Raw genomic sequence first — 19,095 nt, 5'->3', positions numbered from 1 at the left:
CTGAAGCAAGTCGATCAGGGCATGCAAGAAGTATGGCAGGCGAACGCAGTGTCTCGTTCCCTATAAGGGAACCAGGGTTACAACATTAGTAGGGGCCTTAGGGATGTAACCCGGTCTAGGGTGAAGAAATGTCTTCACCATACCAGGTGCAAATTCCAAACATGAAGGAGCAACCGACAAGGCTTGCAAATCTCCAATTCTCTTGATAGAAGAAATAGCGAGAAGAAATAAAGTTTTTAGAGTGAGGAACTTTTCTGAAACCTCTTCAATGGGCTCGAAGGGAGCCAAAGCCAGACCCTCAAGTACAATGGCCAAATCCCAAGCCGGTGCTCTAGAGTGCAATGCCGGTCTCAACCTCAATGTACCACGGAGAAAACGAATAATAAGAGGATCTCTCCCAAGAGAAGTGCCCCCCAGAGGGGTGTGGTAGGCCGATATAGCTGCCACATATACCTTTAAGGTAGAAGGAGATAATCCAGCAGAGAAACGATCTTGCAAGAAATCAAGAACTGAACCAACAGGGCAGTTAAGTCAAGTCAAGTCAAGTCAAGTTTATTTGTATAGCGCTTTTCACAATACAGATTGTATCAAAGCAGCTTCACAGTATTAAATTTAAATAATACAACAAAGTTTATTTCAAGAGGAATTTATTGATTGATAAAATTAAATTAAATATCCCCAAAATATCCCCAACAGAGCAAGCCAAAGGCAACAGTGGCAAGGAACCGAAAAACTCCATCAAGTGACCTAATGGTGTCCTAAAACTCCATCAGGTGACCTAATGGAGAAAAAAAACCTTGGGAGAACCCAGGCTCAGTCGGGGGCCAGTTCTCCTCTGGCATTTATGAGCTAGAGGCCGGATTGTAGTTTGAACTGTGGGATTATATGAATGCCTGGCTGAAGAGATGCGACTTTAATCTAGTTTTAAACTGGGAGAGCGAGTCTGAGTAACGAACAGTATCAGGAAGACTATTCCAGAGTTTTGGAGCCAAATGTGAAAATGCTCTCCCTCCTTTGGTGGTTCTGAATATCCTAGGTATGACCAAAAGCCTTGAATTTAGTGATCTTAAAGAGCGCAATGGATTATAGGGCGATAGAAGATCCGTTAAATAGACTGGAGCTAAGCCGTTTAGGGCTTTATAAGTCAGTAGCAATACCTTGTAATTAATATTGAACTTTATAGGTAACCAATGCAGTGATGATAAAATCGGTGTTATATGATTATATTTTCTTGATCTCGTAAGAACTCTAGCGGCGGCATTTTGGACTAACTGTAGCTTGTTTATTGAGGATGCAGGACAACCAGCTAATAAGGCATTACAGTAATCCAGTCTCGAGGTCATGAATGCATGAACTAACTTTTCTGCATCAGAAACTGATAGCATATTACGTAGCTTAGCAATGTTTCTAAGGTGGAAAAAGGCTGTTTTTGTAACATATGAAATATGATTTTCAAAAGAAAGGTTGCAATCGAGTATAACACCCAGGTCTTTTACTGTAGCGGATAAAGTAACAGGACATCCTATGATGTTAAAGTTGTATTGTGCGAGGTTTTGTGGGCGGTTTTTTTAACCGATAAGTATTACCTCTGTCTTGTCTGGATTTAATAAAAGAAAATTACGCGTCATCCAATCTTTTATATCTTTAACACACTCTGTCAATTTGGAAAATTTAGCGTTTTCATCCGGCCTTGATGAAATATATATTTGAGTGTCATCAGCATAACAATGGAAACTAATTCCATGTTTCCTTATAATATTTCCAAGTGGCATCATATATATTGAAAATAACAGAGGGCCTAACACAGATCCCTGCGGCACTCCATAGTTTACTGGAGTTATGATCGTTTTTTCTCCATTTAAATAGACAAAATGGTAGCGGTCAGATAGGTATGATTTGAACCAGCTTAGTGCTTGTCCTTGAACACCCGTATAATTTTGTAGTCGATCTAAGAGTATTGTGTGATCTATAGTATCGAACGCAGCACTAAGATCAAGTAAAACTAGTATTGAGATACAGCCTTGGTCAGAAGCTAAAAGTAAATCATTTGTGATTTTAACGAGCGCAGTTTCAGTGCTATGATGCGGTCTGAATCCAGACTGAAACTTTTCATAGATATCATTTTGTTGCAAGAAAGAGCCCAGTTGAGCGGACACCACTTTTTCTAATATTTTAGACATAAATGGAAGATTTGAAATGGGTCTATAATTTGCTAGATTATTATGATCTAATTGTGGTTTCTTAATGAGAGGTTTTATAACTACCAGTTTAAATGTTCTTGGAACATGACCTAAAGATAAAGACGAGTTAATAATATTGAGGAGAGGCTCTTCCACTACAGGTAACACTTCTTTCAGTAGTTTAGTTGGTATAGGATCTAATAAACATGTTGTTGTTTTAGATGAAGTGATACGTTTATTTAACTCTTTTTGTTCTATAGTTGTAAAGCACTGTAATTGTTCTTGCGGGGTGATAATTGAAGCTGAATTATAAGGCGCGATTGAAGATTGAACGTTTACAATTGTGGTTCTGATGCTTTCTATTTTCTCAGTGAAGAAGTTCATGAAATCATTACTACTGAACTGTAACGGGATATTTTGTTCGGGTGACGTCTGTTTATTTGTTAGTTTAGCCACGGTGTTAAATAAAAACCTTGGATTATTTTGGTTGTTTTCTATTAGTTTGCGGAGGTGCTCAGCCCTGGCCGCTTTTAGGGCCTTTTTATAACGTGACATACTGTCTTTCCACGCGATTCTAAAGACCTCTAAATTAGTTTGTTTCCATTTACGCTCTAAAATACGGGTTTCTCTCTTTAAAACATGCGTAGTATTGTTATACCATGGTGCTTTATTTTTCTCTCTGACCTTTTTTAATTTAATAGGTGCAACCACATCCAATGTTCTAGAGAGAATGGTGCTCATAGTGCTAGTTAGTTCTTCTAGTTCATCTGTTTGTTTGGGTTCAGGCAGCAGCTGAGACAAATTAGATAAGCAATTTGAGAAATTATCTATGGTGGATGGAAGGATTGTTCTGCCTGGTCGATAACGCGGCGCTGCATGACATATTACAGCAGTACGTAATATGCAAGTTACCATGTAGTGATCAGTGACTTCATCACTTTGTGGAATGATATCTATATCGGTTGGATCGGTTCCATGTGATATAATTAAATCGAGTGTATGATTAAGACGATGTGTTGGTCCGGTGACGTTTTGCTTGACCCCAAATGAATTTAATAAATCTGTAAACGCAGCTCCTAACGCATCATTTGGATTATCTACGTGTATGTTAAAATCTCCAACAATTAATGCTTTATCGTTAACAGGATCTAGGTGACGTTCACCACACCAGGCAGAGAATAATGTCCATTTCAGGGCATAACGTTTTCTCGTAGAAGGTGCTCTGGAATGGAGACCTCAGTCGAGAGACCGGATTCTATAAGCCGAGCCCCCTCAGAGACCAGGCCCACAGTTTCCACAACTCCGGATGAGGGTGAAATATTGTGCCCCCTGCCTGGGACAGCAGGTCCCTCCTGACCGGAATCTCCATGGGAGAGCCGTCTAGAAGGGACACCAAGTCCGAGAACCACACTCAGGCCGGCCAGTGAGGCGCTACTAATAGCAGACGGGCCCCTTCCCGGCGAACCCTCTCCAGAACACCCGGAAGCATGGATATCGGGGGAAATGCATACAGGTGTAGCCTCGGCCACATCTGCACCATCGCATCCAGTCCGAGAGGAGCTGGGTGCGTAAGGGAGAACCACATGGGACAATGGGTTGTCTCTGATGATGCGAACAGGTCGACTTGAGCTTGACCAAATTTCTCCCAAAGGAGCTCCACCACCTCGGGGTGAAGTCTCCACTCCCCGGGCCTCAGCCCCTGCCTTGACAGGATATCTGCTCCAGTGACAGCAATTTCCCCTGGGCCCATAGGAGGATCTGATGGGCCTGCTTGCATAGGTGACGTGACCTCAGACCTCCCTGATGATTGATATAGGAGACCACTGATGTGTTGTCCGTGCGGACAAGCACATGGTGACCTCTCAGGTCTGGCAGGAAATATTTGAGTGCTCGAAATACCGCCATCATTTCTAGCCGATTTATGTGCCAAGAACATTGATGGTCCTGCCAAAGACCTTTCGCAGAGCGGCCACTCATGACCACCCCCCCCCCCCCCCCATCCCGTGAGGGAAGCATCCGTCGATAGCGTTACGCGTCGACAAGAAGCCCCCAGCACTGGGCCCTGGGCGAGGAACCAAGGTTTCTTCCACATGACCAAGGCACGTAGGCATCGCTGCGTGACCTTGATCGTGCGAAACGGATTTCCCCTCTGAGAAAACCCCTTGGTCCTGAGCCACCACTGCAGAGGTCTGATGTACAGAAGGCCAAAAGTGATTACGTTGGACGCAGCTGCCATGAGTCTCCTTGGTGGCCCAGAGAGATAGATCTGTTGCGTGACGCAATTCTCGAATTGCGTCAGCGCTAACTTCCTCACAATCGTCCATATCCTTCAGCAGGTCAGCCTGGTATGCTTGGATAATAGACATGGCGTGTAAGCATGCCGCGGCTTGACCTGCTGCCGAATACGCTTTACCCACCAGCGAAGATGGTGTGATATACCTTTAACATTACATGAAGTTTTATGTGACAAAGTTCGGGAGGAGCATGTTCAGGTAATCATCCAATCAGCACAAGAAGAAGCCAGTATAAATAAAGCCTTCCCTTACCTCCTGTCTCATGACTAATTTCTCAGCATCCCGCCACCACCCCATCACCTCACTTTCGGCTGGGTCTACTCATAGATACCTATGAGCTATACATTCATAGGGGGGAGTACTCTGGGGTCGGGCCGAATTCCGAGCTCGGAGCCCTCCCCCCGGACAGCAAGCCAAATATGCATTATAATATTACATCAGATTTCATTAACATGTGAACTCTTGAATATAGTTTGATGTTTGTGGATTATGCACTCTGAAAGACACCGGTTTATTCCACGACACCTCTGTGTGGAGATCGGGAAAAAACGGGAGTTCCCTACGGGGAGGTCGTGATCTAGATGGCAAATATTGTTCATCTAAAAGACTCTTTCTAGATTCAGTTTCAACTTCATCTGCTGGCCAGTCAATATTTAATTTCGCTACAGCACGAGTCAAGACCTCCATAAGCTCTTCATCAACAGAGGTATGAGCTGGCGAAGACTCATAATCCCCTGTATCAATACTAACGACATCCAGTTCCTCAGAACTGGATAGCCGCAGCATTGGTGCCTCAACCTGGGAAGGAGAAGCCGCAGAGCGGGCTCCTTCCTCAGCAGAGGCACTGGATTCAGCAGGTAAGAGCTGAGAAAGGGCGTCTTTCCATTGGACTGATTATACACGTGCTTCACGACGCAATCACGCAGGGCGTTCCCACAGCGTCTCAAATGCAGCTCGAGTTCCCTTGAAAGGGAACACACGCCAGCTGCATGTGTGTGTGTGTGTGTGTGTGAGAAAACATACGCCAGCTGCATGTGTGCTGCCGTGTGTGTGTGAGAAAACACACGCCAGCCGCATGTGTGTGTGTGTGTGTGTGTGTGTGTGTGTGTGTGTGTGAGAGAAAACACACGCCAGCCGCATGTGTGTGTGTGTGTGTGTGTGAGAAAACACACGCCAGCCGCATGTGTGTGTGTGTGTGTGTGTGTGTGTGTGTGTGTGTGAGAGAAAACACACGCCAGCTGCATGTGTGTGTGTGTGTGTGTGTGTGTGTGTGAGAAAACACACGCCAGCCGCATGTGTGTGTGTGTGTGTGTGTGTGTGTGTGTGAGAGAGAAAACACACGCCAGCTGCATGTGTGTGTGTGTGTTTGAGAAAAAACACGCCAGCCGCATGTGTGTGTGTGTGTGAGAGAGAAAACACACGCCAGCCGCATGTGTGAGTGTGAGAGAAAACACACGCCAGCTGCATGTGTGTGTGTGTGAGAGAAAACACACGCCAGCTGCATACGTGTGTGTGTGAGAGAGAAAACACACGCCAGCTGCATGTGTGTGTGTGTGTGTGTGTGTGTGTGAGAGAAAACACACGCCAGCTGCATGTGTGTGTGTGTGAGAAAACACACGCCAGCCGCATGTGTGTGTGTGTGAGAGAAAACACATGCTAGCTGCATGTGTGTGTGTGTGTGTGTGTGTGTGTGTGTGTGTGAGAGAAAACACACGCCAGCTGCATGTGTGTGTGTGTGTGTGTGTGAGAGAAAACACACGCCAGCTGCATGTGTGTGTGTGTGTGAGAGAGAAAACACACGCCAGCTGCATGTGTGTGTGTGTGAGAGAAAACACATGCTAGCTGCATGTGTGTGTGTGTGTGTGTGTGTGTGAGAGAAAACACACGCCAGCTGCATGTGTGTGTGTGTGTGAGAGAAAACACACGCCAGCTGCATGTGTGTGTGTGTGAGAGAGAAAACACACGCCAGCTGCATGTGTGTGTGTGTGAGAGAAAACACATGCTAGCTGCATGTGTGTGTGTGTGTGTGTGTGTGTGTGTGTGTGTGTGTGTGTGTGTGTGTGTGTGTGTGTGTGTGTGTGTGTGTGTGTGTGTGTGTGTGTGTGTGTGTGAGAGAAAACAAAAATTTGAAAAGTTAACATTTCAAAACACTTATTGTGAGCTGGATGGGGCGATTGACCAATCAGAATCCAGTCCTCCACAGAGCCGTGTGACAGAGTGTTATAACTATAAGCCATGAACCAGCCGAGGCGCATCACAACATTACAAACTCTGAAGTGAAGTCTGGTATTTTCCTCCAGTCGACACTTAATAATTGATAAACGATTGACCAATCAGAACCCAGTCCTCCACAGAGCCGTGGCGGATCGCAGTAAACGCTGTGTGTTGCTGCAGACGAGCGAGTGTTACCTGGGAATGCGCTGAGGTCGGGGTTCTTGTTGCACCAGTCGGTGTCGCAGCACATGGGGAAGATGCCGGTGTCGTCTTTGGTGGAGGGCGCGCACACGAAGGGCCGGTCGCGCGGGATTAGCTCGGTGTCGCTAATGCACCAGCTCTGCTGAGTGGTGACGCTCCCCTGACGCGTGATGGACACGTAGCACAGCCCGTCCGTCGCACACGTGTGGTTCGGGCACCGGTGACAGTAGCACTGCAGGCCTGAGGACACACACACACACACACACATTTCATTTAGTCAAACCTCCATTTAAAACTAAAGACGAAAAATAGATTATCCAATCATTTGCTATTTTTTAAGAATAATTATTCATCTTACCAAAATAATAATAATTTTAAGTTTGAACTCAATGTGACCAAATTACAGATCTTCATATATCACTGAATAGCACCACTTACTGAACAATCACTTAATACAGTATATGCAGGATATATCAGCCACCATATCAGATATATGTTCAGTTTTAATGTTAGCGTTATCGGTCTGATAAGAACATTTGTCCGATATATTAAAGCCGATAATTAATGTATTATTTCCTCCAGCTGAGACGCTTCAGATGCGCACTGTTCAACATGATGGGTTTAAATTGCTTGAAATATGATCGGAATCACTTCAGAAAGGAAAATACAGTTCACAGCGCAAATCTGTCATATCGGCTACAGAACATGACCATGAGAACATTATTATTGTGTGTTTGGGACATGGATTATAATGGTGAGACTTTTGTTTTTGTAATCAGGCTCACAGACACACACACACACACAAAGACGCACACACACACACACACACTCAGCCGTGAGACGTAATATCATCCCACTGACAAGGTCGCTGTGAGAAACTGTGGAGGTGGAAGGAAACACACGAGACGAGGACTGGAGGAAAACAAGCCCACAGTCCAGACCGCGCTCACACACACTCACAAACACACACACACACACACACACACACACACACACACACACACACACACACACACACACACACACACACACACACACACACACACACACACACACACTCACACACACTCACACACACTCACATCTACACTCCACACACTGCAGCCACACACACACACACACACACACACACACACTCACACACACACTGCAGCCACACACACACATCTACACTCCACACACACTGCAGCCACACACACACACACACACACACACACACACACACACACACACACACACACACACACACACACACACACACACACCTACACTCCACACACACTGCAGCCACACACACACATCTACACTCCACACACACTGCAGCCACACACACACATCTACACTCCACACACACTGCAGCCACACACACACATCTACACTCCACACACTGCAGCCACACACACACACACATCTACACTCCACACGAGCTGCAACTTTTGACCAATAAGTGGCGTAGAAACAAAACTGATGTGATGTGGTCAGAGTGCGTGAGGCGACAGTGACAAACCTAAAGACCAGTGGCATTACAATACGCAGATTTATTCAAAAGTTATTAGCATTTTTGGAAAGTTTGTTATAACTTCAAGGCGTGGAGCCGATGACTCACACCCAAGCTCATCATGATCCGGCAAGAATTCAGGAACCGGAAAAAGTTACTCCCGTGAAAATATGTGGACCACACCCAAAGAGGAGAGGGGGATGAAGAGAGGAGAGGGGGATGAAGAAGAGAGGAGAGAGGGATGAAGAGAGGAGAGAGGGATGAAGAAGAGAGGAGAGAGGGATGAAGAGAGGAGAGAGGGATGAAGAGAGAGGAGAGGGATGAAGAAGAGGAAAGAGGAGAGAGGGATGAAGAGAGGAGAGGGGGATGAAGAGAGGAGAGGGGGATGAAGAAGAGAGGAGAGAGGGATGAAGAAGAGAGGAGAGGGGGATGAAGAAGAGAGGAGAGAGGGATGAAGAAGAGAGGAGAGAGGGATGAAGAGAGAGGAGAGGGGGATGAAGAGAGGAGAGGGGGATGAAGAAGAGAGGAGAGAGGGATGAAGAAGAGAGGAGAGGGGGATGAAGAAGAGAGGAGAGAGGGATGAAGAAGAGAGGAGAGAGGGATGAAGAGAGAGGAGAGGGATGAAGAAGAGGAAAGAGGAGAGAGGGATGAAGAGAGGGATGAAGAGAGGAGAGAGGGATGAAGAGAGGCATGACCAAAAAAACCACAAGCTACAATAAAGCCGGATCATATTTCGGTCTAGACGCTTCAGAGACACGAACACTCAGAATCATCAGAGACTCCCACGAGCTGCACACACACACACACACACACACACACACACACACACACACACACACACACACACACACACACACACACAGTACAGTACAGGAGGACACAGAGGATACACAGCCTGACCTCTGACCTCTAACCTGACCTCTGACCTCAGACCAGAGTCTGCTCAGAAACAGTGACCTGAAGAACACAGGTCTGATCCAGAGTCAGCAGAAGATCCTGAGGAATATTTAGTTTGTAAGGGTGTGTGATGATGAGTGTGAAGAGTGTGTGAAGAGATCTGTGACGTCTGGACTGACAGCTGTCTGTCAAACACACACTCCATCTGAGATGCAGAGGAACTAACCGAAGCTCAGTGAGGAATCATCAGTATTTCTGACACGCCATCAACACAATAATGACACTCATTCACACACACACACACACACACACACACACACACACACACACACACACACACACACACACACACACGCTCTCACTCTCACGCTCTCACTCACACACTCACTCTCACTCACACTCACACTCTCACTCTCACACTCACTCTCTTACACTCTCACACTCACCCTCACGCTCTCACACTCACTCTCTCACTCTCACTCACTCTCACACTCACTCTCACGCTCTCACTCACACACTCACTCTCACTCACACTCTCACTCTCACACTCACTCTCTTACACTCTCACACTCACCCTCACGCTCTCACACTCACTCTCTCACTCTCACTCACTCTCACACTCACTCTCACGCTCTCACTCACACTCTCACACTCACTCTCTTACACACTCACTCTCACACTCACCCTCTCACACTCACTCTCACGCTCTCACTCTCACACACTCACTCTCAAACACTCACTCTCACGCTCTCACTCTCTCACTCACACACACACTCACTCTCACTCACACTCTCACTCTCACACTCAATCTCTTACACACTCACTCTCACACTCACACTCACGCTCTCACACTCACTCTCACTCTCACTCTCACGCTCTCACACTCACTCTCTTACACACTCACTCTCACACTCACCCTCACGCTCTCACACTCACTCTCTCACTCTCAATCACTCTCACACTCACTCTCACGCTCTCACTCTCACACTCACACGCTCAGGCTCTCACGCTCACTCTCACAGGTCTTCATCTCACTCCTCATCCTTTTCATTATCACAGGCACAGTTTTCACACACACACACAAACAAACCTGATTCTGTTTCTGCCTGAACGCTGTAATGAGGAGATTATGAGGCCGGACAAACAAATCTGGTGTAGAAACAAGTTTCACTCGGTCAATTTCACAAACAATTGCTAAGAAATAGCAAGTAATGCCGACCCTGGAGATGCAGAGTTCTCGCAAGACACAAGCTGAGTTACTGTGGCGTTGAGTAATGATGCTCATTAAATATGCCCTTGTATCCGAGCTGCACCAATCACATTGGGTTATCTGATATAGGCGGGCCAGAGGCGAGATGACGACAGCGCGGTGACGTCCAAGTCATTAGTAAACATTGCAAGATGGCTCTGGATGAACACCAGTTGTATGAAACGGCTTTGGCCGCTACAATGAGCGAGTTAGACTTGGCTTTTTATCTAAAAGAGGAACAGAAGACGCCGCTCGAATCCTTCCTTTGCAAGAAGGGCGTTTTTGCTGTTTTGCCGACCGGATACGGCGAGAGTCTAATCTACCAGTTAGCGCCGCTGGTAGCTGAGCATATTGAGCTTGTTGTGATTGGTCATAGTGTTATCCAATTGCGTGCAGTGAGATTTTCAAATGCATGTTTGGTGCCGCTCCTCAAGCTGGGCGATTTTCATTAGTCGAAGCCAGACCATTAATCTTTCAGATTTAGCTCTGGATTTCCAGGCTAGTGATGCCTTGAATTTCAGGTGAAAGTCCTCCAGCTGAGCGGGTCCGGACCGGGATAGAGACGCGCTCCTCAGGACGAGGACGAGTGAACATTTTATTATTATTATTTGACATTTTGAAAACGCTTCTTCATCTTCATCGTTTGTCTTTCTTCATCAAGAAAATTCAATATACACAGCAAAATTTTTTTTTTATTAATATTTAAAACTGCTAAATATAACAGAAGTATCACTAGTATACCATTTTAAATTGATAGTTTTAGAATTTAATTTAATGAGTTAATATATTTATTTTAGATACATTTAACAATTTAAGCATTAACCACAGAAGGTTTCAATTGGTCTATTTTAGGGATGGCGAAAACTAAAAATGTTCTTGACCGGCCACCGAGCCTCATTAGCAGGTTGAAACCGGTTAACCGGTTAGTTTAAAATATGCTACGCTATTTGAAATAACAGCCATTTCGAGCCGCGCCTGCAATTTCGCAACTCTGTCGCATCTCTCTGCCGCTCTGCCTCCCGCTCACACACACACACACACACACACACACTGCCCTGGGCCGCCCAGCGCCGCCCTTCCACTCACGTCACTTTTTTTAAATCCCCTACAGCGCGAAACATGAGTCCCGCAAACGCGGCGCCGAGGAGCTTGTATGTAATCGGAGGACAAATGGCTCCTTAGTTTCGAAATGGTTTGAGTACAAGGTGATCGCGTTGAAAATAAAGGCTTTTGTGTAGCGTTAGAAGCTCATTTGAAACATTGCAGAGGCTCATTTAAGAAAATGACAGCTCCGAAGAGACGCCGCTTTAGTTTGAGGAAGTGCTAACAATAATAAAGAAAGATGATGATCATCATCACCTTATCTGTTACCACTGAAATGTAGATGTAATGTATTTCCAAATCTAAGCCCATCTTATGCGGAATGTTGCCTAATAGACTGCAACACGATAAAACCAATGGATAAAACAGGCACCTTCAGAATGCGTAAAAGACGCACCGGCCAAGGCAGGTCTGACTCACTGTGTGCCTTCTAATAACGGACAGCATCACGTTTTCAGGTGATACATCATAGATGATGTGCTACTACTGTATTTAAGCACTGTATCACACAAGTTGCAACTTACATCTGTGTCATTCTTTTTGGTGAAATGGTCCCACACACTACTTTTCTTTGCACGCTTCATCCTGTCGTCTGCCCTGGCTCTAACCTCGAGTGTTTTAGCCTGTAGCCTTTACTTTTCGCAAACCTTGTGAGCGCGCGAACCCAAACGCTGTGACCTCGCGCCAAATGTTTTTATTGGTTTATTAAGTACAAACAGGCGAGTTATGTTCACTTCACACAAAAAGATCTTGAAATGCGATGGCTGACTGTAGTAGCGTTTAGTCCACTGTCTATAATAGCCTAATTTAGAGATCTTTTTTTTTTTTTTTACTCGACTACCGACAACTTTGATCGGTTAACGTTGATACAGTCAACCATCGGTCAAACGGTCATCGGTTAACATCCCTAGTCTATTCGTTATTTTATTAATATACTGATCAATGATAAAATCATTTCTGCATTTTATTCTTAAGTGGCACTCTTTATTTTAAAGCACTGCATGTGATCAACATGTTAATTAAAGCCACTATTAAATCAAAATTGACTATTATTTTTTATGGAATATTGCAGTGTTTATCCTCCTGAGACCCGAGAGTTTGCCTGGTGTGCATTTTATAATTGTTCTTGCTATTTGGGATAAGTAGGACCTAATAAGTATAATAACTAAAATTTGTTTTTGTACAGGAAGTAGTTTTTGCAGAAAATGATGTCCTCATGTGAGGACATAGTACTAGCAATCAAAAAACAAACTTAAATGGTTGTAATTCAAGAATGCTTTGGAATATAGACATATGGTTGGTATTGTTTTTAAGAAGACATTTGCCAGATTATTGTAGAAGTGAAATAAATTATGAAAGTGAAACAGAAAAAAAGTTATATAAGTTTGAGTTTATGAAAATATAGAATGTAAAAATATAATTATTTATATAAAATATATATATTATAAAATATATTTTACTCTAAAACTGCTAGAAAATTAAAGCCAAAAATCTAAACAAGTTGTGTTCCAAATTTTAGGTTGATATCTCAAAAAATGAGCTTTCAGTAAGATTTTATTTGGGCGTAGTACCAAACTTTTTCACTAGATGGACAGCCAGCTTCCTTACTGACCATATAAGGGCGTCTCCATTTTCATATGTTTTGAGTGATCTGAACCATTTCTTTCCATAATTTCATACAATTTATGAAGTATACATCCTATTCAGAAATAGTATGGGTGTTTTGGCAGTATTTGATTTGATTTCAACCTCTAATAAACATAAAAAGAGCACATATGTGCGTTATAGCTCGCTGCCGCATCACAAATCGAGAATCCATCATATTTTTTTTTATATTCTAAACATTTTCAGACCTTTTTTTCTCATAACATTTAATTAGTGTTATCTTTTGAACTCTTGGCATGAAAACAAACTGAGGTTTCTACCAATCTTTCATGATTTTTCATGTTTATTTATATTTCAAAATAAAGGCCTAAACACGCCTAATGAATATGAAATATTCTTGTTACAAATTGATTTTATTTTAAAAAAACAGCCACCAAATATGAAAACGCCTCGGTTACGACTGTAACCTCGGTTCCCTGAAGAGGGAACGAGCGTTGCGTCGAAACTGACGCTATGGGGAACGCTTTGCGTGATGACGTCTTGAAGCACATGTAAAATCAGTCCAATGGTGTGGCGGAACGTCAGAGGCGGGTGACGTCACGTACCAGGAAGCTATAAAAGCCGGCCCGAAACAGAAAACGAAAGCTTCGTAAAGTCTGAAGTCGCGCTGACAGGCATGAAGGAGATATGGCAAGGCGACGCAACGCTCGTTCCCTCTTCAGGGAACCGAGGTTACAGTCGTAACCGAGGCGTTCCCTTTCAAGGGAACTCCCGTTGCGTCGAAAACTGACGCTATGGGGAACGTCTAAACCAACGCCTCCATAGCTACAAATGTCTGTCCTGTGTGTATCAAGTGAGCAGCACTAAGAAGACAAAACATGAGACCCTGGAGCAGAGTCTAAATCCAGAGAGTAGAACCTGACGAAGGTGTGCGGTGAGGACCAGCCTGCCGCATCACAGACGTCCTGTAACGAAACTCCTGATATAAGGGCCTTAGAGGCCGCCATACTCCTAGTAGAGTGCGACCGGACAGCCAAAGGAGAAGGCTGTCCAGCCGCCTCATAAGCAAGTGAGATAGCCTCAACCACCCACTTGCTCATCCTTTGCTTAGACACCGGACCTCCCTTGTTAGAAGACCCAAAGCACACAAATAATTGATCACTTTTACGCCACAGGGCAGCTCTGTGGACGTAAGCGTCTAACGCCCGAACTGGGCAAAGCAAATTATTAGCCTCCTGGTCCGCATTCTGAAAGGGAGGAGGACAGAAGGCCTGCAGAACAATAGGTCTAGCCACATTAGTGGGGACCTTGGGGACATAGCCCGGTCTAGGGTGAAGAAAAGCTTTGACCATACCCGGAGCAAACTCCAAGCATGACGGAGCAACCGACAATGCCTGGAGATCCCCTATTCTTTTAAGAGAAGAGATGGCGAGAAGAAACAGAGATTTCAGAGTTAGAAACTTCTCAGGAACCTCCTCAATGGGCTCAAAGGGGGCCAGGGAAAGGCCTTGCAGCGCAACGGACAAATCCCATGGTGACACCCTAGAGCGAACTGCAGGCCTCAGCCTCCAAGTGCCACGAAGGAAACGAGATACCAGAGGGTCTTTCCCCACAGACATTCCACCCAAAGGAATGTGGTAAGCACCTATGGCCGCCACATAAACCTTTAAAGTGGACGGGGTCAGACCTGCAGTGAACCGGTCCTGCAGGAACTCCAGAACTGTACCAATTGGGCAGTTGACTGGATCCAACCGACGGTCACTACACCAAGAAGTGAATACTCTCCACTTCAGGGCATAAAGTTTCCTCGTTGAGGGAGCTCTGGACTGTAGAATGGTCTCAACAACCTCAGTTGAGAGACCTGACTCTATGAGCTGGGCCCCCTCAGAGGCCAAGCCCACAGGTTCCACAGTTCTGGCCGAGGGTGAAATATCGAGCCCTCTGCCTGGGACAGAAGGTCCCTCCTGACGGGTAACTCCAGAGGATGCCCGTCGAGGAGGGACACAAGATCGGGAAACCATACTCTGCCCGGCCAGCGCGGGGCTATAAGAAGTAGATGGACCCGGTCCCTGCGAACTCTTTCCAGAACTCCCGGGAGCAGAGCCACTGGGGGAAAGGCGTACAGACGTAGCCTCGGCCACGTCTGTACCATAGCATCCAGTCCCAGAGGAGCTGGATGCGTGAGGGAGAACCAAAGTGGACAGTGAGACGTCTCTCGAGACGCAAACAGATCCACTTGTGCTTGGCCAAACTCCCTCCATATCAGCTCCACCACCTCGGGGTGGAGCCTCCATTCCCCGGGCCTCGGCCCCTGTCTCGACAGAGTGTCTGCTCCTATATTCTGTACCCCGGGGATGTAGGCTGCCCTGAGAGACAGCAACTTCCCCTGGGACCACAAGAGGATATGGCGTGCCAAATTGGACAATGGGCGCGAGCGCAAACCCCCTTGGTGGTTGATATAGGCGACTACCGACGTGTTGTCCGTATGTACTAACACATGGTGTCCCCTGAGATCTGTGATAAAGCTCCTTAGAGCCCGGAAGACAGCTAACATCTCTAGGCGATTGATATGCCAGGAACGATGATGGTCTTCCCACAGACCTTGAGATGAGCGACCCTCTAGGATCGCTCCCCAGCCCGTGAGGGAAGCATCCGTCGTTAGCAGTTTGCGACGACAAGGAGCTCCCAGCACTGGGCCCTGGGACAGGAACCAGGGTTTCTTCCACATAACCAAGGCACGTAGGCATCGCCGCGTGACCTTGATTGTGCGAAATGGGTTGCCCCTCGGGGAAAACCCTCTGGTCCTGAGCCACCACTGCAGGGGCCTCATGTGCAGTAGTCCAAAAGGTATCACGTTGGAAGCTGCTGCCATGAGACCCAACAGTCTCTGGAACTGTTTGACAGTGAGTAGCTGGCCTAGCTTTACACTTTTCACAGCTGCAAGGATGGAATCTATCCGTGGCGGTGACAGGCGTGCCTGCATCGACACTGAATCCCAAACCACGCCTAAAAAAGTGGTCCTCTGAAGTGGAGAAAGCACACTCTTCTTGGCGTTCAGCCGTAACCCCAGCTCTTTCATGTGGGCGAGAACAACATCTCGATGTTGAACCACCAACTGATGCGACTGAGCTAAAATCAACCAATCGTCGATGTAGTTCATGATGCGAATACCCTGGAGGCGCAGAGGCGCCAGAGCTGCATCCACGCATTTGGTGAAAGTGCGGGGCGATAAAGCCAGGCCGAATGGAAGAACTCGATATTGGTATGCTTTGCCCCCGAAAGCAAACCTCAGGAACTTCCAATGACACGGACGGATGGAAATATGGAAATATGCGTCCTTGAGATCTATCGTGACAAACCAGTCCTCGGACCTGATCTGTGGCACGATTTGTCTCAAAGTTAACATTTTGAACTTGAGCTGCATGACTGACTCGTTCAGAACTCGGGGCGCATCTAAAATGGGACGCAATCCCCCGTCCTTTTTTGGAACTATGAAGTACCGGCTGTAAAACCCGGTTTCCCTGTTGGAGGGAGGTACATATTCTATGGCCCCTTTCTCTAACAGAGTGTTTACTTCCTGTTCCATAACCAGAACCTGCTCCGGGCCCACCACTGTGGGCAGGACCCCCATAAACCGAGGTGGGCGTTTCTTGAATTGTATCTGATACCCTTTTTCCACGGTCTGCAGGACCCAACGAGAAACATTTGACAGTAGCTTCCACGCTGTCAAAGATTCTACTAGAGGTACCAGCCTCTCGAGACTGGTTTCTGGATTTTGTTGCTGTTGAGTAGTCGGTTCGACGCCCTGTAACGGCGCACCGGCAGGGAACGACCGAACAGACTGCTCTAGCACCCTCCTCGGAGGGGGCGGGCATCCCGAGGCCACTACGTTTCCGGGTGGACCTTGAGATATGTGCTCGCCGGAGACCGCTGCGCCCTGTAACACCAGAGGTGGCAGGGTTGGCAGAACGGTCCCCTGAGGGCACCGAAGAGAGACGGGCACCGTAAAAAGAGGTGTTAACCGCTCTGCTTCGGGGGGAACTACCCTCATTTGTCCTGAGCCCTCGGACGTCAGGACCTTTTCCCAGCAGCCTTCTAGGCGGTAATAACGGTCCGCAGATCCGTTTTACCCCTCGAAGACTGCTGGGTTTGAGAGCGCCCTCCGTGTCCCCGAGATTTTTGTGGGGGAGCACGAGAGGACACACTCTGTTTTTGATAATTTTTGAACTGCTCTCGTGACAACATCGAGCAATTCCTCAAAAGCGTGAGACTGAGGTGGCGAATCCTCAGACTCAGCTTCAACACTAACAACGTCCAACTCCTCAGAGCTGGACAATTGCAGTATTGGTGCCTCCATCGGGGGGGAAGAAACCGCAGCGCGTGCTTCCACACCCTGATGAGAGGCACTGGATCTATCAGAAGGATGTTGAGATAAGGCAGAGGCCGTCTCAACATCCACTGATAAATCCATTTGTGAACCCCAGGTCTGAGATCGACGCCGTGCCTCGGCAGCGGCGGGACCCAAGCCCTGGGGAACGTGGTCGGGATTGAACCGAGCCAAGCGGGATCGGAGCGTACGCAATGGAAGCGCCTCGCAATGCACACAGTCACCACCCTCGAGTGCTGACTGGGCATGCTCCTCACCCAAACAAACAACACAAAGAGTGTGAGTATCACCTCCCGTTAAATAACGCGGGCAGGGATGGACACACACTCTAAACTGCTGCTTGCTCGCCATACTGAATATATATATATAATATAGACAGACAACACCAAATAACAAGGACAGATTCAACACAGAGCGCAACTGAAGACTCAGAAAGCTTTCGTTTTCTGTTTCGGGCCGGCTTTTATAGCTTCCTGGTACGTGACGTCACCCGCCTCTGACGTTCCGCCACACCATTGGACTGATTTTACATGTGCTTCAAGACGTCATCACGCAAAGCGTTCCCCATAGCGTCAGTTTCGACGCAACGGGAGTTCCCTTGAAAGGGAACTAGAGATTGTAAGCTTTCAAATGATATATAGTTTGTCAATATTACTTTAGGTTTTTACTAAGGTATTATTATTCTAAATATATATGGGCAAACGTCCCACCAGCTAACCATATGGTAGAATAAATAACGTAATATAGTCCCAATGTCCTCAAACGAGTACTTCACATTTACTGATGTCCTAGAGTGCTACTATTACTAAAATATGTCAAATTTTAATCCCCGTATGATGATAGAGACAGTATTGTACATAAATACATTTGTTTCATTCATATAATTTGAATAGATTTTTTACCTGGGTCATTTTTCTTTCGGGAACTGGTGTAAAGTGTTTTGCTGATATTCCAGCCATTTTCTTCTCACTGACATTGGTGTAATGTTGTGATATCACCACAAGATGGTGTGGGCAGTGTCCCTAAATGTGGCCAACATGTCTAAGATTTACAAATTTGACTATCATTGTGTCAAGAGGCAAAAATGTTATGTCCTCATATGAGGTCGCAGAAAGGGTGCACTTCATCATTATTGTGTTAATAATGTTGAATCAGAATAAGTTCCTCTTGCAGCATCTCTTCTCTTCTCTGATGATGAGGGCGGGGCTATAACCTGTCACTCACATGAGATCAGCCAATAGCAAACCACAACCATCCAATCAGCCAATCAACTCCCCACAGATACAATCAAGCCCCTCCCAGATTTGATCTCATTCCAGAAGCGTTTCACTCTGATATACGACACAATAGAGGAGAGAAGACCAGCACAACTTCTCTCATCACCAGTTTAAATTATCAAAAGTCCAATAATAAATAGCCTAATCTCTAGTATAGAAACAGTCTTTTACTCAAATGAAATCTGAATTTTT

At 46.1% G+C, this 19,095-nt stretch overlaps 1 protein-coding gene and 1 long non-coding RNA gene across 6 annotated transcripts in view; one reads left to right on the top strand and one right to left on the bottom strand.

The window, feature by feature from the left end:
- The window catches only part of tgfbr1b (transforming growth factor, beta receptor 1 b), an 87,874-nt gene that overhangs the window by 48,527 nt on the left and 20,252 nt on the right, over positions 1 to 19,095 (bottom strand). For all 5 annotated transcript variants that reach the window (XR_014210039.1, XR_014210040.1, XR_014210041.1 and 2 more), the window contains exon 2: positions 6,884 to 7,129. Coding sequence is in view for 1 of the 5 variants with exons in the window: in XM_082184551.1 (XP_082040677.1) it covers positions 6,884 to 7,129 (246 nt within the window). In the remaining 4 variants the exon portion in view is untranslated. The remainder of the gene's footprint in view (positions 1 to 6,883; positions 7,130 to 19,095) is intronic.
- Positions 16,834 to 19,095, top strand: part of LOC309509733 — a 310,786-nt gene continuing 308,524 nt past the window's right edge. The window contains exon 1 of the long non-coding RNA XR_014210043.1: positions 16,834 to 17,221. This is a non-coding gene — a long non-coding RNA (uncharacterized lncRNA). The remainder of the gene's footprint in view (positions 17,222 to 19,095) is intronic.

This window comes from Leuciscus leuciscus (genome assembly GCF_965113295.1).
Source record: "Leuciscus leuciscus genome assembly, chromosome: 11".
Lineage (NCBI taxonomy): Eukaryota > Metazoa > Chordata > Actinopteri > Cypriniformes > Leuciscidae > Leuciscus > Leuciscus leuciscus.
Note: the sequence above shows the minus strand (reverse complement) of the source record. Positions and strands in the feature narration are given on the sequence as shown.